This window comes from Magallana gigas, chromosome 4, assembly GCF_963853765.1.
Source record: "Magallana gigas chromosome 4, xbMagGiga1.1, whole genome shotgun sequence".
Classification (NCBI taxonomy): Eukaryota; Metazoa; Mollusca; class Bivalvia; order Ostreida; family Ostreidae; genus Magallana; species Magallana gigas.
Window position 1 is genome coordinate 51,596,833 of NC_088856.1, and position 26,419 is coordinate 51,623,251.

The window sequence follows — 26,419 nt, forward strand, 5'->3', positions numbered from 1 at the left end:
GTTATTAAGGGACAACTGTATTACATAATTGTAGTCTTTTGTTTTCTGTTTTTTGGGTAAAATAACTAATACCTATCACCATTTTTTTTTCGTTTAATAGAATAAAGATAATGATATTTTTATTCTTAATTTACGCTAACTGATTAGAAAAATAATGATTAGAGGATTTGACTTTTAAATTTTTGTCCATTGACCTTAATTATGAAACTAAGTGAATTGATGAAAAATTGCTGGGCCAAAGTCAATTGGATGCTGATAAATAGGCTTAAAGAATGGATTTTCTCTTGATAATTATTGTACGTATAAAGCATCATCAGAATCATGCAAAAATTTAATCTGAGGGTACAAAATAATTCCTTTTTAAATTTCATGATATTATCGGAAATACGGTTGAATGGTTCTATTTGTAAGATAATAACATGATGATAACATGCATGTTACTTCGCGCACGGTGTTGGTGTTAAAATGTCCTTTCAGAATGCGCGCAGAGTATTATACTAATTTTTAATGTATGTAATATGTAATTTTATAAACCAATCTGTTCGAATGTGTGTCTTCAGTAAGGAAACAAAGAAGTGTATATTAAATATATCTTAGAATTTCAGACGGAGGTAATCTATGAACATTGTAAGCTGTGGGCGAATCGCATGCTTTTGAGGATTGATATTGCTAAAAAATATATCTTTTTTTAAGTTAATAAAAATATTTAAAAGCATCATAACTAAGTGTAGCTTGTCTGAATTTCAGGCAGCTGGTCATGGCATGGAAAAACTCCTATCAGTTGCCCAGCGTGAGTCACTGATAATAGAAAATCGCAATGTCCACATCGAACCAGCAACAATTGCCAACATGGTACTAGATCCAATATCGGACAGGTTGTTGCATCAGTTTTACTTCCCAGATGCCAACGACACTGCCGTCAGGGCAAGCGGTGATGGGGATTGCCTGTTCAACTCCGTGTCCACATTGTTGATAGGCACCGAGGCTTTGGCAGTGGAGCTCAGATATAAGACTTGCCTGGAAATGTGTTTAAACCAAGACATCAGGAAACACAAGGATGCACAAAACATCTCAAAGACAACGTTCGTCGATATCTCAAAGACAAAGAAGGTTGCGGCTCCAAGCAACGGGAAAACATAGTCTCCTCCATATTTGGCCACGAAGGGATAATCAACGCAGACGATTCCTTTTCTTTCGATTCAAAAGTGGAAGATTTAACCAGTCAGCTAAGATCCAAATTCCCACAGTTCAACCAACACTTTGAAAATCGTCTCAAACCTCTCCTGCAAAAACATGTCTACGACCCTCTACAAACTGGCATCATAAGTGAACAATGGACCAATAACAACGCCGAATCCATGAACAATCGGTTAAAACATTCTTTAAACTGGAAGCCACACAAAATACCGGAACTAATCAAAAAGATTAACGAGATCAGCTCAATCCAGTTTCACGATCTGCGATGCGCCCTTCATGGCAATGGAAATTATGTTCTGGAGGAGTCTATGAAACAACACAAGGTTGCCCCAGATACATGGATAAAGTGTAGCCGCTCAGAAAAAAATAAAAGAGTCTGGAAACTTGTAACACAGAAACCACCAGCCCCGGACAAGACGAGATACATCAAGTCTACATCGAGCAGCTTCCAGGTAACTATGTTCTATTTGCATATATGTACTTTATTTTAATTATTGGCATAACTACAATACCGACCATACAAATAGTATATTAACATGATAATAATTTTATATTTTATATTTCATCTAGATTCCTCCCACAACAAAGGTGGCCCAAAAACCATGCCAACGTAGGAGACCGAAGGCCGAGCGAACCAGACACCGATAAGAGACAAACCGTAAAGTGACCATAACGCGAAAGGACTTACCACCGAATGTGACAAACCGAATAGTGACAATTCCTAAGTGATCAAACAATCATACGTGACATCAAATGTGACAAACCAAATACCACCGAATAGTGACAATTCCTGATTAATGTGACAACCCAAATAGTGACTTGTGAAAAATCATTATAATTATAAAAACACCAATTTATGACTTTTTTCATAAAAGAACTTATTAATAAAATTGTTCTTGAGTAAGATTGTGTGAGGTAACTGAGTCCGGGCCCTGGTAGGGCGTCGTGTTTAACACGATAGGAACAGTTTCTAAATACAGTCTTACAATGTTAATACATGATTTATTAATAGTTAAGTGGTACCTATAAAAACTTATTAATGAAATTGTTTTAGAATAAGATTGATTGAGGTAACTGAGTCCGGGCCCTTGTAGGGCGTCGTGTTTAACACGATAGGAACAGTTTCTAAATACAGTCTGATATTTCTGTTTGTACAACGATGTAGTTACATTGTTAATATATGATTTATTAATAGTTAAGTGGTACCAAGTGCTGTAAATATTTGATGTAGAATTACAAGAAAAATGTTATTCTATCTAGAGAATTATGCATAAATAATACTTGTCTTCTAAATATAGATGTATATAAGTTAGTTAGATGGCAAATTATTGTTATGCATGTTAAATAATTTAGGTGCTGTAAATACATGTACAGTGCTGTTCTGTTGTTTCTTTTATAGTGCATTTTTAAAATCAAATAGTAGCTCAAACCAATCATGTAGTGCATGTTTTGATATTATGTTTTTTGTTTGCGTATACATGTACAGTATGTGGTTCATTTTCCGTGCATCAAATTTTGAATTTCTTTTTGATTTTCAAATCGATTTTTTGGGCTAAAAATTTTTTAAGATCTTATGAAATTCTAAGTAACCATTAATTATTTTAACATACATACATATTTTATTTTTAAACAAAACTGTTTTTTTAAATATTCTGCTCGGAAATTTTTACGTTTAATTTTTTAATTTGTTCTTTTGGCTTTAAATATTTTTATTTCAAATTATTTCAATTTGTTCTTTTGGCTTTAAATATTTTTTATTTCAAAATTATGGCTCTTATTGGGATGGCCTCCACGTGGCAAGAGCTGGGCAACGTTATACTACTTATAACGGCAAACAATCCCATAAATAGATTTAAAAAAAATTAAATCATGTATTTAAATCGTGAAACAAATTTATAAGGCTACATTATCTAATTCTTTTTCCATTTGGTCAAAAATTGTTGTTCAATGTTTTTTTTTGAAAATTTTCAATAAAAAACTCATTTATTAAAAATAATGATTGAAATTATTAAATAAAATCTTCAATTATGCCATTTAATTTCCATTTGTTTCCATTTGTGATTCCATTTGGGTCCATTTGTTTCCATTTGGGTTTCCATTTGGGTCCATTTGGGCTCCATTTGGGTCCATTTGGGTCATTTTACGTTCCATTTGGGTCCATTTGGGTAAATCGACGCACCCGACGAAGTTCATCAACTTTTGCATAATGTTGAGAGCGTCCGTTCTGAGGTTGTTTTCTCAGCCAATACGTCAGACCGTTTATTTAAGAGAATGTCTGGACACAACTGCATTCCCAAACACCCTAAAATTGTATTCCACACAAACTGCTGTGAAAGAACAACCAGGAACGACGGTGTCTGAAAAAGAAGCCGAGGAAACTCGAATTGGGAAGAGGAGACCGTTGGAAAATGCCCCATTTATACGAGAACTTTTTCTTGGGAGGTTTGCTAAAGTAAATTAAAAGATAATCAGGAAAAACTTTCGAGTTTTTATTTAATATATACGGTAATATGTGAGTGGTCATAACGACCAACTACTTATGCCATACATTGAATCCGGGATGGTTCGCACCTATTCTGTTTCGCGCTGAGATGATTCGCACCTCGATGTTTCGCACCTCCCTCGGAGCAAAACATCTCACTGTATTAGGATATTTTTCTCGTGTTACTGTTGCTCTGAAATTAATTATAACCTATATAAGAATTGAAATAAGTTATAAAAAACATTGAAACGGTGTTTGCATTTATATATGCGCCGCTAGTATAACGTTTTTTTGTTTTTTTCGTTGGGCTTTTTATGAAGCCTTTGAAGCCATGGCCTTATTATATAGGTTCAGAACAAGAGGTTTTAATTGTGTTGTGATAACAATTATAGCACTTCTTTCACTTGAGATTTACCTGTATTTTTATGAAAAATTAGGGGTGTTATTGCAGGTAATTAAGTACCACAGATCTAAAGGTGAGGATAATTAATTACATAACTTTTCTGATTTAAACTTTACATTACCGCCTCTGCATCGATTTAACTACCATATTTGTATGTGTGATATTGTTTGATAATTTTCAATCCCATATATTTATGAATTAATAATTATGTCATTGAAGAATGACATACAAATTACTGAAAAATACACACAAAAATAACACATATGTAGTTCTATATGCAGAATCATTACTAGTATATGGAATAATCTGAGATAATAAATTTTCAGAGACACATTTATTGAGGATCTTGTACATAGTGTTAAGTTTTTATAAGAAATTCATAAATTATCTTTTAAAACAAAAAATATTGTTTGCATAATTAAATAATTCTTATTTTCTAAAGCACACATATTTATTGTCGTATTCATTTTTATACTATTTTAAGCAGCAAAGACAACTAAATAATTAAGATATAGCCCTACTTAAGCGAATTTTTAAAATTTATTTTCTTATTTACTTACGTTTACTTACTTACGTTACATTCTTGTAATAAACCATAAAAAGATATGTGTTTACTATTTATGTTTCATAATATGTCAATGTTTATTATACCGACACCGGCTACATAAACTTAACATATACATGTTTTATAAATCATTTATTGTTAAGAATGTATTCGATGCGAAACATTGCGGTGCGAACCATCTCAGCGCGAAACAGAATAGGTGCGAACCATCTCAGCGCGAAACATGATTAGGTGCGAAACATCCCGTACCCCATACATTTTCCTGAATTATTTGCATACCTTCATAGCTTTATTTACCTACTTGAAGTAGGTTCATTTAGCTACCTTCAGGCAGTTTTACATTTTATGTAAAACAGACAAAAAGTTGCAAGGAACTGTCAACCTATATTTGTACTGTGTAGTATTATAAAAAGAACTCAGGGAAAAAATAAGTGATCCATGCCGATATTGTTGGTCAACAAATGGTGACGGGCTTTTACTTTAAGTTCCAAAATACTGAATTTAAGTCATAAATGTGACCTATTTAGTTGCAACTTTGAGCCCTGTTCATGGTAGATAGAATGTTCTATCGTTAAAATGACAGATGTTCTACGGAGCCAGTTTAGCGATAGAATTCCTCCCATATACTCGCTTTGTAGCAATTGAGAAAATTATATTGCACTGTATCTCGTCTAAATTTTCATTTGATTGGTCTCAAATACCTACAATGTTGCTCTTTCATAATCCCATATTACCACATTACTTGTTTTTGCAACTGCCACTTTTAACATCATGTTTGAAACTTCGCTGTTAATGGTCGCCAATGTAAATGATAAAATCCGGGACATTCCGAGTGCGATTTCCCACAAAATGGCAGGCAAATTCAAACACTTATTTTAACATAATGCCTTAGTACGACTCATTAAATGGATATTTTGTGGACTAAACTACATATGCATGTTCAAAAATGTTTTTAATTTATAAAAAAGTGTTTTTTCTCTGCAGATTATTTTTAACAGGCTTAAAATCAATGCGAAGCTGATCTGCTTCGCGGCTGTTCAATTGCAAGTAAATGGATGAATTCTTATTGTGACCTGAGTGTAGCCTAGTCACGGTATTAAGATTATTCTTTTTATGTTCATGGGTTCTTACATCCCAAAAACAGATCAAGATTTGTATTGATTTCTGGCAATAATATAAAGTCTATGTTAATTGTAAAGTGTTGTCATGATTTGATTTTTAATCGATGATCAGTTAGAAAGGTTGTAGAAATATCGAATTGAGATTTTATAATCAATTATATTTTTCTTCAATCTCAAAAGATGTGTAACACTTTAATTAATAAAAATACAGCATACGTCTTATAAGATTTAAAAAGTAAGTGCAAATAGCACTTATATTTCAAATTAAACCAATATGATAGCATAAAATTTAGTGCCCAATTTTTAAGAATTTAATATAATTTGTTACCGATTCGATTATTGACTGATCTTCAGTTGGTAAGAGACAACTGATTCTGCCAATTAATCAATTATGATTTTCAACTGATTTGATAACACTAGTTAATTGTGTGCATCTATTATCTGACTTGTGTGATTATCAAAATATGTTAAAAGAAAGACTACTGGGATAGCATTAGGAATTTTTGGATGTATCAGTAGTAAAAAGAATTTGAAAACACGTCAGTAAGCTGCTGAAAAAAATTCTTGTTTATCTTTGTACATGTATGTATAGTCTAAAGCAATTTTCAATTTGAGATTTAATGGTTAAGCGTCAAAGTTGCTCTTGCAGCATTTAGCTCTTGATTTATGAATGCAAGTCTTATCCAATAGTTTTATCTTGATTTGAAGGAAATGCTGGTTTATCCAGAGATGACAAAAGAAGAGCTGGAGCACCTTAATCAGATGGTCCAACCTATAGAGAAGTTCTTCAATGAAGGATGTAAGTACACAGTTATGGAGAGGGGCGGATCTAACAACAGAAACAAAGAGGGGGATCCAATCTATTGTTTGAAAGGGGGGTGTACTATAAAAAAAATATAGAAATTCATTTTGTATAGTGTTTCTTAAAGCAATATGAGCTGTAGTTTTTAGAATTTTATTTTGCTGCAAAAACCTGCTAGTATGCTAACTTTTACGTTAAAAAAGAATTGAAAAAAATCATTGATTTTTGTCAGAAGAAAGATTTTTTTCTAAGGAATATATATAGCATTTCAATTTTTGTACAGGACGACAATAATTCAATCTTGCTTCAATTAAGGTTTCTTATAGGCTTTTCCCACAAAAAAACGCTAACAGAAATTAAAAAGCAATGATATTTTTTGTCATTTTAGTTAAAAAATGAATTCAATATTTATTTGTTTTATACGTCGATATAAAATGTTTTGGGACAGTTTACGCTTTATAAACCGCGAAGCGAAGCGGTTTATAAAAAGCGTAAACAGTTTCAAACCATTTTATATCGTATAAAACTAATAAATATTGAATTCATTGCTTATAATTTAATTTTTTTACTCTTCATTGTAGATAAAAACGGTCATTTGACCTTTAAAATAACATAAAATTGTACAAAATTCTAACGTAACGTCAGGCGTATTGATACGTTCTTGACGTTAGTCTTACTATGACGTAGGCAACATTCTTTATATGATATAAAATAATTTTTGAGCCAATCAGAAAACGCCTTACAACCAGAATTAAATTATTAGAAAATAACATTTTTGTTAAAAAAAATTTCAGCATTAAAATTGCAGCTCATATTGCTTTTATTAAACAGCAGGCTTGATTTTTTGCTGGCTACCTTACAATACGATATGTAATACTATCATGATATGTTAATGCGATATATCATTTATCACGATATAGTTGTCAACTGTAAATAAACTGACATCTTTATGTTGTTGCTTACCTCAATAAGTAATAGGACGGCATAAATCAAATATGTCAACTATTTACAAAATCAATCAACAAACTGTCAAGAACTGAAATTTAATTGATTACAACGAAACTTGCAAATTATTACCAACTTAACTTGAAATTTCATAATGTACATCTTTGTAGTATTTATACAATGTAACTATTCTAGAAAGTCACTGAAAATTTACTCATACTGTGTATCTTGATACATATGTGACGATATAATATGCGTATCATATATAGGCCTTCATGATTCATGATGTATCGCTGTATTGTTACAACTCTATTACACAGGATCAGTATTGTTATTACATGTATAATTCAGGGTTTTTTTGGGCCCATGACAAGGGGCTTGGTTTTTTAAAATTCTAATTTAAGATTCAATTTTCTTGTTTTGAAAAAATTATGGGCCATTTGTTACAATCTTTTGTCTCTTTGAGAGGCCCTACATTGGGAGAGGCCCTACATTGGGAGAGGTTTACATTGGTTTTGCCTGTTTCCCAATTCATTTGAGTTATCAATGAAATATGTTTAAATTGAGTCCATGCAGTCTTGATTTGGCAAGCAATGTGCACCTGTCTTACTTTAGTCTAGTAATTATATCCATGTAAACAGAAATGCTCCTGAAAGATATAAATATCTTGTCATTGAATTCATAACTGTCATCTAATTTAAATTTTATTAGGCACAACATGCTGTACTGGCTGTTAGTTATTAAGAATAATTATTGATTATTAATTAGTATCTATAGGTGCAGTATGCTGATATGCTGTTTAAAATTATTTTGCGATGCATTAATTATATTCACTGTGAAAATATTTTCTTACAATTTGATTGAGTGGAAAGTTTGCTGATTAAATATTGCTAACTGAAAAGTGAGAGAAACTAATAATAGAATTTTAAAAGATGTTCTGTTGATCTTGAAGCATGACACAAGTCTTGACTACATGCAAGCATCTTGTAACATGCTCCAATAGCTATAATTATTTCAGTCAGTGAGACTTCCTTTGATTTTCGAACCCCTTGAATCGTGATGATAGTGATGTCCAATACATTGGTAACACTATCATCCTGGTCATTTTGTTGTCAATTGAAGTGGATTCCAAAACCATTGATGTCAACGCCAAGATTCCTGACGAGGTTCTGCAGAGTTTGAAGGACCTTGGACTTTTCGGTCAGCAGATTCCAGAAGAATATGGTAAGTCATGGGAAATTCATCATAAACGTTGAATCAGTTTTAAAATGCTTTTGAAAGAGCTAACAAATTCTGTGAAATGAACACCTATCTAGATGTTAAAATTGATTATCCTACAAATGCATTTTATGTTTGCACCACCGAGAGGTTTTGTATTCATACTTGGTTAAAGGAAAATCAAATGACCAGAGGGGTATTTTTTACCATGAGAAAATAATATACATGAAAATGTTTTTATAAGACTTTGCAAAATGTTTTTAACTGCCCTGAAGTATAATATAATTAATACATAAGCCAATACATGTACCGGTATGTGTTGAAGGTAGGTTCTAATTTCAAGTGTTTAATGTAAGAAGATATGCTGTAAAGGAAAGCTTTCACTAAAAAATCACAGTATTGTATGCAATATTTGATAAATGTGATAGGTTTGTATCCTGGTCATGGCACCAAATGTTACAGAAAGGGTGAAATGGTAAAAATGACTGGGATTCAAACCTGGGTTTATTGAATCTCTTGTCAGGTGCTTCACTTACTGAGGTATCTGGCACTGCTGATCAATTAGGCTGACTGTCACGTAAGCCAAAGATACTTACATAATCTACATGTGTTGTTAGGTGGACTTGGGCTCAACGCCACTGAGTTTGCACGACTGGCCGAAATCACAGCATTGGATGGCTCCATAGCTGTCACACTAGCTGCTCATCAGTCTATTGGACTGAAGGTCAGTTCTGCTTCATTTGGTTCTTGAGGGGGGGGAGGGATAATGGGGTGAGGATATAATGTAGCATATAATTTTTTGAATTTTTTTTTGCCTAACTGTGACAATTTTCCTTTTGTAAACAACTCACTCAATTTACAAATCTGCATTTCATGTTACATTTGCACATGCATCCAACCACTGAAATTCATTTCCACACATTTGTCCATTCTGATCTTCATCTGATGCAGGGTATTCTTATTGCTGGGACAGCGCAACAGAAGGCCAAATATTTGCCTAAGCTTGCCACAGGAGAGCACGTTGCTGCATTTTGCCTGACGGAACCATCCAGGTATATATAATTATAAATACAATTAATGGAACCCTCCAGGGAAATAAGAATAGATATGATTAACGGAACCCTCAAGGTATATGACTATAGATGTGATTAATGGAACTGTTCAGGTATATAATAATAAATGCGATTAACGGAACCCTCCAGGTATATATGATTATAAATATGATTGATGGAGCTGCCTAGTTATATATATTGATTATGAATATGATTAACTATCAGAACTGTCCAGGTATACATTTATAGATATGATTAAAAGAATCGTCCAGGTATATGATTATGGATATGATTAATGGAATTGTAAAGGTATACAAATACAGATACGATCTACAAGCACATCACTTCTATGCCCATACAATTAAAAAAATTATAGGTTTACAGCACTTAACAGTACTTTGTTTCTTTACAGTGGAAGTGACGCCGCATCCATTCAGACTAGAGCCACGCTATCTGAGGACGGAAAGACATTTCTTCTTAATGGCGGCAAAATATGGATCTCCAACGGGGGCATTGCAGACATCTTCACTGTATTTGCCAAAACAAAAGTCACTGTAGACGTAAGTAGCATGCATATCTGGGGTGATGGGCCATGCGGAAAAAGGTGGACTGATCCGATTGATCGTTTCCTAACAGTTCTATATTTTATCGTAGGGGGTGGAGAAGGATAAAGTAACAGCCTTCATTGTGGAGAGGGAGTTTGGTGGAATCACAAGTGGGAAGCCCGAGGACAAACTTGGAATCCGGGGATCTAACAGTAAGTTACCACACATTACAGATCATTGTAAAACTAGTACCACCAGATAAGAACTGTCTTTGAATAGTTTACTCTTATTAGGAGAGAGGACATTTAGAAGTAGGAAATAAAAATTATTAGTAAGATAGATACCACTAAACTGTAGTCACCACCAAACAAATACCACCAGGAACCACTTTAACCTAAGAGTAACTACCCCCTAACTAAACAATTACTAAATATTGTAAACAAACTTTTATTCGTGTGCGAGAAATTTTCATGAGGTTCGCGAGAGCCTCATTGTTGCGAAAATTTCTCACTGCAGACCAGTATTTACTATATAATCCTATTTTAAAAAAGGCTTGGTCGCGAAAATTACCGTAGTCGCTGTGAACCAGTTAATCTCTGGAAATCGTGAAATAAAGCCGTCGCGAATGATAATTGGTTTACAGTAATAACCAAACAGTAGGCACCAATGAGAGAGTACAAAAATGAGAGGTCAATCTAAAGGCTATGGTACTCAGATGACCGTCAAGGCATGTAAGCTTTTTGTCATATTTATAACATTCATTTGGTAAAACCTTCACAGATATAAGGTAAGGTTTGCGGCTTGCATTTTTTAGGAGTTGTACCAAAGTTACATACTATTTTGTTCACTGTACTAATTAGTCTTTTTTCTCATGAAATTCAAATAATTTTGCCAGTCCCGTTTTATAACTACAAAAGGTCAAAGTTCATGATTTCAGATTTTCATGTTGATGAAATGTAAATAATTTGGTGAAAATATATACGTTTTATATGTGACTGTTTTGGAGGTTATTTATGATTGGAATGTTTGAAACAGGATTGGGTTCAATTACAATGGAAAGTAATTAATTAAATTACAATTACTTGCTTAAATTCTTCAATTAAATTACCATTACCATTACAAGAGTTTTCAAATGTAATTAATTAAATTACAATTACTTTGCAGATGTAATTAATTAAATTACAAATTACATTTTCATCAATATTCACTATAACCATGATTTATCTACAACACATAAACATTAAAGGAGGTATGTCTATGATATGAATAAAATTTCATCATAAAATAATTTTACTGTTTGAGAATTTGCTAACTACTCTGATAAGTTACAATTTTTGGAAAGAAAATATATAAATTTGGTTTTATAATTATTGTTTATTTCAAAAGGCAGGTACTGGTAGTCACAATATGGTCCCATACCACCCTGATATTCAATAAACATTTTAAAGTCATATCCCCTAACCTACACCTACCAAACTATTATATGAAAACTTTCTCCTTTGCATTTTTATACACTATTTTTTTTTCTTTGTAAATACAATGCCAAAGTACAGGTTAATCTCAGGTAGAGGGCAGACTATAATTGTTATCAAAACACAATTCACACCTGTTGTTCTCTACCTAATTATCAAATGTTTGCAATAAGGGAACACACCCTGTGGACATGTTAGGCATAAAAAACTTAAAACCCATTTGAAGCCATGCATTTTAGCTCTACGCATTTTAGACTATCAATTACAAAGCATGACTTGAAAGTTTATATAATTTTAATAACACTGATTTTGTTTGTAAATTAAACAGGGATGTTTAAAACTTACTCAATGATAATTGACACACTAATAATTCTAATAAGAAGGGAAATAAGTATTTTTTAAGAAAAAAAGAGAACAAACAAATCATCAAATACATGTACTTAATTAAATTTGGGAAACTTATCATTAAATATTGAAACACTGAAAAAATCCATTTTGAAAAATATTTAGTATGATGTATATAATAATAGTTCAATGCTTTTTAACTACTCTTCGTAACTTGACCTTGTACCATTGTTAAAGTGGGGGAAAATGGGTAGTGGACAGCTTCATATTTATATGTACATCAGTGTGTAATTGAAAGTAATTGAAAAGTAATTGGAATTACATGCCTTTTTTGAAAGTAATTAATTAAATTACCATTACATGTAATTGAAAATTTGGCCAATTACACATTACTTTCAATTACATCAAAATTTGTAATTAATTACACTCAATTACCATTACAAATTACCATTACCCCATCCCTGGTTTGAAAATAATATCACTATTTATATCATGATTCATGTTAGTTAATTTGATCCTAATGAACAATATAAAAATAGAATAAAATGCAACAAAAGTCTTAATCATGGACTACTATTATGTAAACCAAAACTTCTTTCTTGAAAGCTTTTCAAGTCCACCGATTTCAGGAAAAAAGTATCTTTAGTTAGTACATGTATATATGTAATCTGATGTTTTTAATACACTATTCAAAACCATATGATGCAAACTTCGTTTTTTGTGGAAATTGATAAAATGTTTTTGTCCTGATATTTTTTCAATGAAACTACAAAACCCTGTGGAAATCAATTATGACGTCATATAAATCTTCACGTCATAGCTGAAATAAAGGGTAGGTGATGAAAAATGTGAGTTATTTCCCTGTAACCACAAACCTTACCTAAATTATACAGCAAAACTTGAATATGACCAGCATGGATATAAGGAATTCATGGCTTTAGCAAATTTTATTCATGTCCCAGCAATGTTCTTACATTTAATAATAATAGAAAATCGCCTTAAATAGCTAACACAGGAATATAAGGAATTAACACCTATAACAAAGTTCATCAGGATATAGACTTGGTTGGTCAAATGATCAAATCCTGTGAAACCCGATAAGTGTGTGTGGTAATCATTGTAAGGTCATTATAAAGTTCACACAGAAATGAATGTTTTTTATATTATTAATTCATGTAAAAAACGAATTTGCAAATGTAAATATTGAAATTTGGAACTTTTATGTTTTACTAGTTCATTTAATTCTGAGTTTCTTTTGTCAAGAAAATTTAAGAGTTTATTTTGTTGATGTTTTGCAGCCTGTGAAGTTCATTTTGATAACACCCCTGTTCCTTTGGAGAATGTCATCGGAGAGGTCGGAGGAGGGTTCAAGGTCAGTAGTTCACTCAGAATTCACATCTTTTTTGGATTTTCTGTAACAACTTGCTTATTGGTTTTTTTAAAATTGTTTGAAAACTGTGTAAAGCATATAAGGAATTTTAATCCAGTTACACTAATATTGTAAGAGATTGTGCCCAAACATAATTAAACTGTGACACAATGTTTTAGAAATAAGAATATCTATATGTATGAATTGGTCATGTTTGGAAATGAGCTGTATTTTTTAGAATTTTATTTTGGTTCAAAAACGTGCTAATATGATAAGTCTGCCTGTAACTTAAACTTTTATGATTAATAAGATTTGAAAAAAAATCTTTACCGTAATTTTTGTCAAATGAAAGATATCTCTTCTAAGGAATAAAGCAAATCAATTTTTGTACAGGATGACAATATTAATTAGGGCTTCTTATTGGCTTTTCCCACAAAAGCTAACAGAAATTTAAAAGCAATGATATTTTTTGTTAATTTTAGCTGGAAATAACATTTTGGTAAAAAAAAAATTCAACATGAAAATTGCAGCTCATATTGCTTTAACAACTTTATGTAAAGAAAGCTAGTTGGTTGAAAATTAACATGATTGATATTAGTAAAACATAGCTTTAACTCATGTACATCTATAATGAAGCTTGATCTCAGAAGAAGAAGAGGTTACTGTAGTACGCGAGTACTTAATTCCGCCACTCTATCGTTATGCATCAAATTTGCGAGAATATAAAATCGTGATCACCGAATGTTTATCATAGTCCCTAATAGTTTACATCTCTCCGAAAAATTAAAGCGAGATTTTAAAATCTGCAAGATGTGCTTCTCCCGATTTTACGTGGATATTAATTCCTTGCGTTTAATTAGGAATTTACAGTATATTAGTTTGCAAAAACAGTCTGGTCAGTAGATCATGTTGTCCAACTAATTTCTTGAGAGTCAATTGCTTGATAGGTGTGATAGAACCTCATAATATCAGGTCTAGAGATGACTCCAATTTTTTTTCAAATCAAGAGGATCACTGCCATCATCAAAAACCACATAAAGATGTGCGATCCTCTCACAATTTGCAATGGTTGCATGAACTTCGTGTAGCTGTATTTTGTAGCTCATTAACATTAGAAAAATTAATATTGTTTGTTTATATGTTACATTTGTATTTTTGAATATTTTAGGTGGCAATGAATATCTTGAACAGTGGTAGATTTAGCATGGGGAGTTCAGGGGCAGGGATCCTAAAAAAGTTGATCGGTGAGTTCATTGATATTGTCCTCTTGTAAAAATATGTACTCGTCTATAAGTCGGATTTTTTGGAGTAGAAAATTAAGTTAAAATTAGGGGCTCGACTTATAGATGAGACTTAATAAAATAATTTTGCACAAGAAAGAGGTAATAATTTTTTGGAAAAAAATAACAGATAAACACATAAATGCATTGAAACTGAATTCCTTAAAAGAAACAAATTAAAGTTCTTTTGATTGTTATTCCAAGACATCATTCAAGCAGTCAATTATTTACACCCGAAGCTTTGCGTCAGGCAACATTTCATTCCTTGGGGGCTAATATAATCAATGTTCCCCTTAACCCTAGTCAATATTTGTATGATATGTATTTTTATGTAAATATGTACTGGTATATGGGCCCTGTTATACGAGATCATAGAGAATACTTAGTGATCCACAAGTCTGTAGAAAAACAAGGAGCTATGTGACAGGAATTTTGAGTTGCTAATGGAAAAGTTGATTGGAATAGTACTAAAAGTTGAAGATGAGAGCTGTAGAAATATCATTGACAATTGTTTGATTATACATAGGAATGACTTGCGAGCATGCGGTCTCAAGAAAGCAGTTTGGGTCCCCACTGGCTGAATTCGGTCTTATTCAGGTAAAATGAGTTAAAGTAAATTAAGGTATATATAGTTGTGTTTTTCAATTGGACATATTGAACTAACAGTTATTTCAAACTTGCAAAAATACTGACAAATGAGTCTCAATGTAAAAATGCTGTGACTATCAAAGATTTTAATTCATCATGATGAAGGACAGTTTTGGGGGGTTGCTTTGGGGTAGGGTTATTTACAGAGGATGTTTCATAAATGAAGTAAGAGAACATTTGACAAATAACTTTTTTGAATCGGCAGGACTGAAATCACGCATTCATAATGCAGGAATCTCTTGTTTGTATGGTAATTTATCATTTTGCTTGCAGGAAAAATTTGCACAGATGACAATCACTACCTATGCAATGGAAAGCATGGCGTATCTGACGGCAGGAGTTATAGACCTTTATGAAAAACCAGATGTTTCACTAGAGGCCGCTATTGTGAAGGTTAGGACAATACCAACCAAGTCATGCTGAAGTAGGATGTAACGAACATGTCTCTATTTTAATGCACTGGTGTCATATAATATTTTGATACTGCAAAATATTGAGCCCGGGTTCAAAATATTGTGCGATATTATGAACCCAAGTTCAATATATCGCTGCAAAATATTGAACCTTCCTATAAAATACTGAACCCCAGGTTCAATATATTATTGCCTTGATATTTTGAACCTCCTCTGCCTTTTCATTAGCTATTGGAGAGGGGATTCAAAATATTATGGCTGCAATATTTTGAACCCCCCTTCTACTTCCAATTCCTATTGGAGAGGGGGTTCAAAATATTATGGCTGCGATATTTTGAACACCTCTTCCTATTTCCAAATCTCTTTGGAGAGGGTGTTCAAAATATTATAGCTGTTGAAATTTGAAGTAGGAGGGGGGGGGGGGGGTCAATATATCGCAGCCTTAATATTTTGAACCCCCTCTCCAATAGCAATGAAAAAAAGAGGGGGGTTCAATATATCACAGCCAAAATATTTTGAACCCCACTCTCAAATTGTAATTAGCAATTGGAGGGGGTTCAATCTATCGCGGCCATAATATTTTGAACCCTCTCTTCCATTGGAATTGGAAGTAGGAGGTTTTTTTTAGCATACCTGATTCAGAATTCAGTGATTCAGAACTTAAACATATTAAGTAATTTAAGATTTAAACATAAGTGATTCACATTTGACAATTTATATATTAATTATTGATTCAGAGTTTTAACATTTTTATAGTAATTCAAAAATTAAGCATTACTGCTTTAGAATTAAGTTATTGGTTATTTCATGATTTAAACAAAAATAGTTCACATTTAAACATTTGCCCTTCATGGTGACACAACCTAACACCAAAAACAGACTCCAAAAGCTGACCCCGGGTCTTCTACATGTCTGCTCCTAGTCTGCTTGTGGTCTACTTTTAAAACTTGGTCTGCTATGGGTCTGCTCAGGGCCATCTCTGGGTTTGGTCTGGGTCAGCCTGTGGGGTCAGTTTATGCACTGAAGTGTGAAGCAGACCTGTCTGTTTGTTACCGCCTGGAATCATGCCTCTTGTTTATTCCAAATTTGGTCACCTTTCAGTAGCAAAGGGTCTGCTTTTGAAATTTGATCTGCTTTCTAAGTCCTCTCTGGGTCTGCTTGGGGTCAACTCTTGGTCCACCACAGCATACCTGACACAGACTCTGAGTGGACACAGAAAGCAGACCCAGGGTTTGGTTGGGGTCTGCCTGCTTTCTGTAAGGTTGGATCCAGTTGGTACTGTTACTGCAGGCCAAATCAATATTGTTGGTCAACTATGATGTTTCACTTGTTGATTTATTTATGTCATTGAATAACTTACCTAGTACCTTTGTACCTACCGAAACCTAGTCAAAATATGTTAAATATTCCTGCAGTTTTCTAGTAAAAAAGTTTAAAAATGGTAATTCACTTTTATGCAAATCTTTTTGACTTCCGCGTTGCAGGTGTTTAGTTCGGAGGGGTGCTGGAGCTGTGTGAACGAGTGTCTACAGATCCTTGGGGGGCTTGGATATATGAAGGACTACCCCTACGAGAGATACCTCAGGGATGGGCGCATTCTCATGATTTTTGAGGTCAGTCTTTTTTGACACACACATGAAATCAAGAAGTAGAGCGTTCCCAGACAATACCCCTTGTCCTGAATTTATGAATGACTACATGTATATATGATTTCAGGGAACCAATGAGATTCTACGGCTTTTCGTTGCATTAGAAGGAATGAAGTATGCGGGGAAGGAATTAAAAGATGCAGTCAAGTAAAATGGTTTTCCTTTATTTTGTTGAAAGTTCCGAGGCCTTATGTTCTCCTTTGTTGTTCCTTATAAATCAAAAATGGATACCATTATATACTTGTACTAGTTGAGTATCTGTTAAAGTCTGAGCCACTTGAATGATTTGATTGTTAACGAATATTGGGTCTTATATTTTGATAGAATTGCTAGAAATCCGTGGAAAAACCCTGGAGTGGCATGGAAAATGTACAAGAAGGCTGTTAGTCGACAGTTCAGTTCCAAGAAAAGGAAGTCTGAAAATGCAGTCTCAGTTCATCAACCATATAATTCAAAATTAAAGCTCCATCAATCGTTACATAACACCCTACAGGTGAGATTTAAGACCAATGATTTAGCTACAGGTAACTATACAACTCAAGCACACAAATACACATTGATTTAGCTACAGGTAACTATACAACTCAAGCACACAACTACACATTGATTTAGCTACAGGTAACTATACAACTCAAGCACACAAATACACATTGATTTAGCTACAGGTAACTACACAACTCAAGCACACAACTACACATTGATTTAGCTACAGGTACCTATACAACTCAAGCACACAACTACACATTGATTTAGCTAAAGGTACCTACACAACTCAAGCACACAACTACACATTGATTTAGCTACAGGTACCTACACAACTCAAGCACACAACTACACATTGATTTAGCTACAGGTACCTACACAACTCAAGCACACAAATACACATTGATTTAGCTACAGGTAACTACACAACTCAAGCACACAACTACACATTGATTTAGCTACAGGTAACTACACAACTCAAGCACACAACTACACAATGATTTAGCTACAGGTAACTATACAACTCAAGCACACAACTACACAATGATTTAGCTACAGGTAACTATACAACTCAAGCACACAACTACACATTGATTTAGCTACAGGTAACTACACAACTCAAGCACACAACTACACATTGATTTAGCTACAGGTAACTACACAACTCAAGCACACAACTACACATTGATTTAGCTACAGGTAACTACACAACTCAAGCACACAACTACACAATGATTTAGCTACAGGTAACTACACAACTCAAGCACACAACTACACATTGATTTAGCTACAGGTAACTACACAACTCAAGCACACAACTACACAATGATTTAGCTACAGGTAACTATACAACTCAAGCACACAACTACACATTGATTTAGCTACAGGTAACTATACAACTCAAGCACACAAATACACATTGATTTAGCTACAGGTAACTACACAACTCAAGCACACAACTACACAATGATTTAGCTACAGGTACCTATACAACTCAAGCACACAACTACACATTGATTTAGCTACAGGTAACTACACAACTCAAGCACACAACTAGACATTGATTTAGCTACAGGTAACTATACAACTCAAGCACACAACTACACAATGATTTAGCTACAGGTACCTATACAACTCAAGCACACAACTACACATTGATTTAGCTACAGGTAACTATACAACTCAAGCACACAACTACACAATGATTTAGCTACAGGTAACTACACAACTCAAGCACACAACTACACATTGATTTAGCTACAGGTAACTATACAACTCAAGCACACAACTACACAATGATTTAGCTACAGGTAACTATACAACTCAAGCACACAACTACACAATGATTTAGCTACAGGTAACTATACAACTCAAGCACACAACTACACAATGATTTAGCTACAGGTAACTACACAACTCAAGCACACAACTACACATTGATTTAGCTACAGGTAACTATACAACTCAAGCACACAAATACACATTGATTTAGCTACAGGTAACTATACAACTCAAGCACACAACTACACATTGATTTAGCTACAGGTAACTATACAACTCAAGCACACAACTACACAATGATTTAGCTACAGGTACCTATACAACTCAAGCACACAAATACACATTGATTTAGCTACAGGTAACTACACAACTCAAGCACACAACTACACAATGATTTAGCTACAGGTAACTATACAACTCAAGCACACAAATACACATTGATTTAGCTACAGGTAACTATACAACTCAAGCACACAACTACACATTGATTTAGCTACAGGTAACTATACAACTCAAGCACACAACTACACATTGATTTAGCTACAGGTAACTACACAACTCAAGCACACAACTACACAATGATTTAGCTACAGGTAACTACACAACTCAAGCACACAACTACACAATGATTTAGCTACAGGTAACTACACAACTCAAGCACACAACTATACATTGATTTAGCTACAGGTAACTATACAACTCAAGCACTCAAATACACATTGATTTAGCTACAGGTAACTATACAACTCAAGCACACAACTACACATTGATTTAGCTACAGGTAACTATACAACTCAAGCACACAACTACACATTGATTTAGCTACAGGTAACTATACAACTCAAGCACTCAAATACACATTGATTTAGCTACAGGTAACTATACAACTCAAGCACACAACTACACATTGATTTAGCTACAGGTAACTATACAACTCAAGCACACAAATACACATTGATTTAGCTACAGGTAACTATACAACTCAAGCACACAACTACACATTGATTTAGCTACAGGTAACTACACAACTCAAGCACACAACTACACATTGATTTAGCTACAGGTAACTATACAACTCAAGCACACAACTACACATTGATTTAGCTAAAGGTAACTACACAACTCAAGCACACAACTACACAATGATTTAGCTAAAGGTAACTACACAACTCAAGCACACAACTACACAATGATTTAGCTACAGGTACCTACACAACTCAAGCACACAACTACACATTGATTTAGCTACAGGTAACTAACACAACTCAAGCACACAACTACACATTGTCAAATCAAAGCAATATATCACAATTATTTGGAAATTTTTCCTTTGATTTTTCAATTAAAAAATATTGTTTCCGATTTTCTAATTTTGTCATATGAAAAATTATTGAGCAATGATCTACATTGAAAACATATTCTCCTACACTTGACTTGTTGTTTCAGTATGAAGCTCTTCTCTTAGAAGGATGCACAGAGGCTTTCCAGAAGGTTGTGGAGCATTTACTTATAACCCATGGAAAGGTCAGTTCAAGGTCAATAGATATCCCATAATGCATCAAAGCTGTACACGACTAGTAAATACATGTAGCTGTGCGTCATTTCTCTGATATCAGTGCAAGCAACATATACATGACTACATGTGCCTTTTGTATTCATTACAACTGAATGCGTACGTGGAACTTAAATTTGACTCATATTTAGTATGTCTTACATTGTCTTAGTGTTTTTGTTTTAATCAGGGTTTTTAAGATATTTTTTCTCTCGGTAATACATTGACCTGTGTGGTTGATGTTCAAATTTTTTCCTGAAGTGATATACATTGTAGTATTATACATTTGATGATTTTATTTTGACCAATTTGCAATTGGGGAGAGTAAGATGATGATCCATTCAGATGAGATCAAAACAAAAGATGTGTAACCTTAAAGAAATAAAAGGCTTACAATGTGTGTGTGTGTGTGTGTGTGTGTGTGTCACACACTGTAAGCCTTTAATTTCTTTAAGGTTACACATCTCTTGTTCTGATCTCATCTGAATGGATCATTATTCTATATATATAATTATATATATATATATATATATATATATATATATATATATATATATATATATATATATATATATATATATATATATATATATATATGGGCTGAAAAATAGGGGCAAGGAAGGGAGACATGACGAATGATGCCTTTTATTAGTTGTGTTCAGCATTTTCAAAGAATGAAATACTTGTTTAAAGTCATACTATGAAACTGTTTGTTTAGGAGATCATTAGTGCCCAGATGGATCTAGCTAAAGTGTCCAATATAGTGATTGACCTGTATGGGATGACAGCGTGTCTGAGTAGGTCTAACCGATCCTACTGTCTGGGACTCCAGAATGCTGACCACGAGGTAAATAGAGAGATCCAGGGGGGAGTACTGGAGAGAGAGAGAGAGAGAGAGAGAGAGAGAATTCTATACAATCATTATATTTCTGTAGAAAAAAAAAGTTTCAATGGAAATATGAGAATTGGGTTTTTTGTGCTTAGGTTGGATAAAACAAATTCTTACATGTATAAATAAATGTGTTTTTCCCTTGAAGATAATGTTGACAAAGGCTTTCTGTAAGGATGCAACAAAAAGAATCAATACAAACTTGAAAGAAATCTACAGCGGTGAGTAAATAATAGTTGTTTATTGCTTTCATGATTGTATCATACTACAATCTTACCTGGATGTAAGTTTTCTTATCTTTTCATCTATTCATCCATGCTGCCTGGTCATTACTTTTGTCTTAGCTACCTTGCTTGAATGTGTTCAAGCTGTGAACATACAACTCATGTACATCATCATACACCGAATACATAGACGTCATAAAGAACAGATAACAAATACCATATTGTTATAACCCACACAACGAAGTTGCGAGGGGTATAAGGTTTTTGACTGGTCCATCATTCAGTCAGTCACTCAGTCAGTCCTGTTTTCACTGAAGTGCAACTCGTTTTAAACTGCTGCACAGAACTTTGTAGGTATTAAGGACATAAGACCATTGCAAGTTTTTCTTGTTTAGCGTCCACCCAAAACTCAAAAACCTATCTTTCTATCAGGAAAATAAACACAAACCTTAGAAAAAACACACAACTTTAAAGGATCAACAAAATAAAATTTATTATATTATTTGAAGTCTTTTTTTCATTTTGTAACAAAAATACCAAATAATATAATTTAAAAAATTCATATCTTTGGCACAAAACTTCATATAAGAAATTAAAAACAAATAAATTCCCTGCATTATAGTAGAACTAACAACTTGCCTTTAGAATGTTGTTTATAAATATTTGATTTCCGATGCCCGATTTAAAAGTGCGATCCCTAGCCCAATATATGAAAAAAAAATGATCGAATTTTGTGAACAACCATTGTGGGGTTTTTTTTTTTTATGTCTGAAAACCAATCCGTCCGCGGACGCTAAACATAGAAAAAACTTGGAATGGCCTAATGTGTACATTTGTAGATGTGCTTATTACTAGGATATTCTGATTTCATTATTTTGGGGGATATTCGTCCTTTTGAACTTGAATTTTGGCCATGTATTGAATATAGTAATAAACAATTTGTAATTGCAACACCTCTTAAACTGCTGCGTGGATTTTAGTAAAACTTAGTAGGTATTTAGTACACAATGTGCATATATTCTGATTCCATATTATTTATATTTCGGTAAGTTTCAGGCCTTTTGAACTTTGAATTTTTAGCTTACCGAGACGAAATCGGGGGGAGCTTATGCTTTACCCCCAGCGTCGGCGTCTGGACCTGGTTAAAGTTTTTGTTGCAGGTCCTGTATCTAAGTTATTACATGTCCTATCTTTACCAAACTTGCATGGATAATGCATATGGACCTACTTATGGACTTGAAAGACTTGGATGCTGAATCTTGGCCATGAATTTCAGATGTTGGAGGAGCCTAAAGTTTTTGGAAGAGGTTAAAGTTTTTGGAGCAGGAACCCTCTGATGATTATATCTTAGTTATTACTAGTCCTAACTTCACCAAACTTGCATGGATGGTGAGTCTTATGATGCTGATGTACCAGAAAGGCATGAATGCTGAATCCGAGTGAAAGATATTGAATGCTGGATGAGGTTTAGTTTTTTGTCCCCCGCCGCAACGCGGAGCGGGGACATAGAAATGCCAGGCGTCCGTCCGTGGGTCCGTGGGTCCGTGGGTCCGTGTGTCCGTGTGTCCGTCCGTCACACTTTTTTATAAGCGCTCTCATGCCTACAAATTTTGACAGATTTTCATTAAATTTATACCAAATGTTTATACCACTATTACCTTGGTCAAGTTCGAAAATCAGCATTGGTCGATACTTTTTGTTGGAGTTATGGGACATAAACCACAATAATGACTCCGTTTTATCAAAAAATTGACCTTGTAAGCGCTCTCATGCCTACAAATGTTGACGGATTTTCATTTAATTTATACCAAATGTTTATACCACTATTACCTTGGTCAAGTTCGAAAATCAGCATTGGTCGATACTTTTTGTTGGAGTTATGGGACTTAAACCACAATAATGAATCAGCCTTGGTCGATAGACTTGATACTATTATACTGCTTGATCGGCGGGGGACCCAGGAATTCTATTCTTTTTGGTACAGGTCATATGTTTTATATATAATAGTATAATTTCAAACTTACATGATTTATTTTACTATAATATAAATGATTCAAAGAGGTAGCTTCAGATGCAGAGCCTGATCTTCATTATCAAGGATGCTAAAAAAATCTCCTACCTCAGTCAAACCTGCCTGATAGATGTGTTTGTTAGAAAATGATGTAACATGATTCCTATGATATAGTATTGTATGGTATGATATGATACAATATCAAATCATATATTATATTGTAAAACGTTGTATGATAAGATATGATATTATATCATTTTTTGTTCATAATGATTTGATATTGCATCATGATATTATGCATAGTATTGTATATTTTAAAATATGATATTGTATTATGTATTATTTTATCACATGATATTGTTTCATATGATATTGCAATACGTTATATTGTATCATATAAAAATCATATATAATACCGTAAGATATGATATTGTATGGTATGATATTGAGTTGAAGAATTTATCATTATAACATGTTTCATTCTTTTATACGGTATTGTAGTATATAATATTGTATTATACCAAATTATATTGTATTATATGACACAATATCATATTATGTATCAAATATGGTACAATATCGATCATACAATTAAAAATCATTCTTTATTATTCAACATAATATCATATGTTAGAATTTTGTGATCAAATACAATAATGTATAACATGATACAATATCATATTTTATGATCAAATATCATATTGCAACATTATTTATTATAGTATTATATTGTATTATATGATATATATTGTTAGTCTCATAGGATGAAATTCCATTATTTATATAAGTGTATTGATAAACATCGTATCTTATAATACGGTATGATATGAACATATGATTATCGTACTATTTTTTGATATATGATAAACAATATTGTGTTATAACAGTATCCATGAATATCTAAGATTATTAAGTATGATTTTCATATATTATGATAAAAGTGGCCTCATACAGGTGATGCCTCATAAAGGTGATGCCTCGTCTCGGTGAGCTTTGTAATCTGTGTTTTTAGTTGTTATTGTAGTTGTTGAAGACAAAGAAATAGAAGTGCATATTTGCAGCAGTTTTTTGATAGTTTTGCCTTTTATCAAATTATTTTGTGCATTTAATGCATACCTTGTCATTTATTATCTGTATCGTTGTCAAGTAATAGGGGAGCATTGGGGTATGTGAGCTTGCTAACTTTTTCTTTCACATTATTATGTATTATTAAAAACATTAATAGGATAACAAGTCAAAATAAGAATGAATTTTATTACTTAACTAGATAAAAGGGTAATACAATTCTCTATTGTTTTTGCTCTTTGCTTTGCAGGACCAGTAGAAAACAACTCTGAGAACTATGAACACATAGCCCAGGCAGTGTTTAAACATGGTGGCTATGCGGCGTCTCATCCACTGGAGAGAATGTGGTGAAGTCTCCACAGAATACTGAACTAGTGATAAACTTGTGGTGAAGTCTCCACAGCGTGCTGAACTAGTTAGGAACTTATGAAGGATCCGCTAGCTATAACTGATACCTGTGATATATGTGGAGATCAAACAGTTTATATCTATTTATATAAAACTACAATGAAAACTTGTTTAATTTTATTATATCTGGTGCCATGTGCATTGTACTACAAAGGAATGATATGATAACATGTATGGTATTTGACATGAATTTATGGTGTTCTGGTTGGGCCTATCACACCATTTTACTTTCGCCTTAGGCCGAAGATTCTAGAGTGCGAAGGTGCAAATGTGATGGAGCGAAAGTATGTCAGGCCGATTAATACATTTTTGACTTTAGTCCTACTATGACATAGGCAACTTTCTTTATACGTTATGAATTGTTTTTTTTTTCAGCCAACCAGAAAGTGTGTTACATCCAGAATTAAATTATCTCAGCATGAATCAACATAATAATACTAACTATTGTAATGGAAAACATGTCCAATCATTATTTGTTCAAACCACGCCCTCCTTTAATCCTTTAAAGTAAGATAATTTTAATCATATATACTTTGCTAAAAAAAAATTCACATACTATCTACAATGTAATTGTTTTAAATACATGTACTATAGTTGTGACCAAGTATCAATGCATTAATACAATTGATGCTCAGTTTTTTTCTTGAAACGAAAGAATTGAATATGAATTAAGATTTTATTAACACCAAGTAGAGGTGGCAATGGAAAGCAATAACAATTTCCTGTAAGGTCCAAATTCAAAAGTACTTAAAACCAGGAAGTCATCAAAAACTTATTAAGGGATGGAATATACTGAGTGATGTTAGCTAGAAACAGGACGGAAAAGGCCTTTTTAGATTCATATGCATCATCAGAAATAATGTACTTGTTTATGTAAACTCAAACTGACACATTGCTTGTTAGAGAGAGAGAGAGAGAGAGAGAGAGAGAGTTGTGTTTTATACATAAATCATAAAGAAATTAACAGACGTAAAAGTTTATGGATGTAGAAAACTTTTAT

The 26,419-nt window shown here is 33.2% G+C and overlaps 1 protein-coding gene across 1 annotated transcript; it reads left to right on the top strand.

Moving 5' to 3' along the window:
• The first annotated feature begins 3,377 nt into the window (after positions 1 to 3,377).
• Positions 3,378 to 25,529, top strand: LOC105348563 (complex I assembly factor ACAD9, mitochondrial). The gene is made up of 18 exons (XM_034448896.2): positions 3,378 to 3,649; positions 6,477 to 6,567; positions 8,638 to 8,739; positions 9,351 to 9,457; positions 9,685 to 9,785; positions 10,198 to 10,345; positions 10,440 to 10,542; positions 13,446 to 13,519; positions 14,685 to 14,760; positions 15,323 to 15,393; positions 15,718 to 15,837; positions 17,342 to 17,470; positions 17,574 to 17,653; positions 17,831 to 17,999; positions 20,717 to 20,794; positions 21,541 to 21,669; positions 21,860 to 21,932; positions 25,262 to 25,529. Exons 1-18 carry the CDS (start codon positions 3,404 to 3,406, stop codon positions 25,360 to 25,362), a joined length of 1,998 nt encoding a protein of 665 aa, XP_034304787.2. The 5' UTR covers positions 3,378 to 3,403; the 3' UTR covers positions 25,363 to 25,529.
• The last annotated feature ends 890 nt before the right edge of the window (positions 25,530 to 26,419 follow it).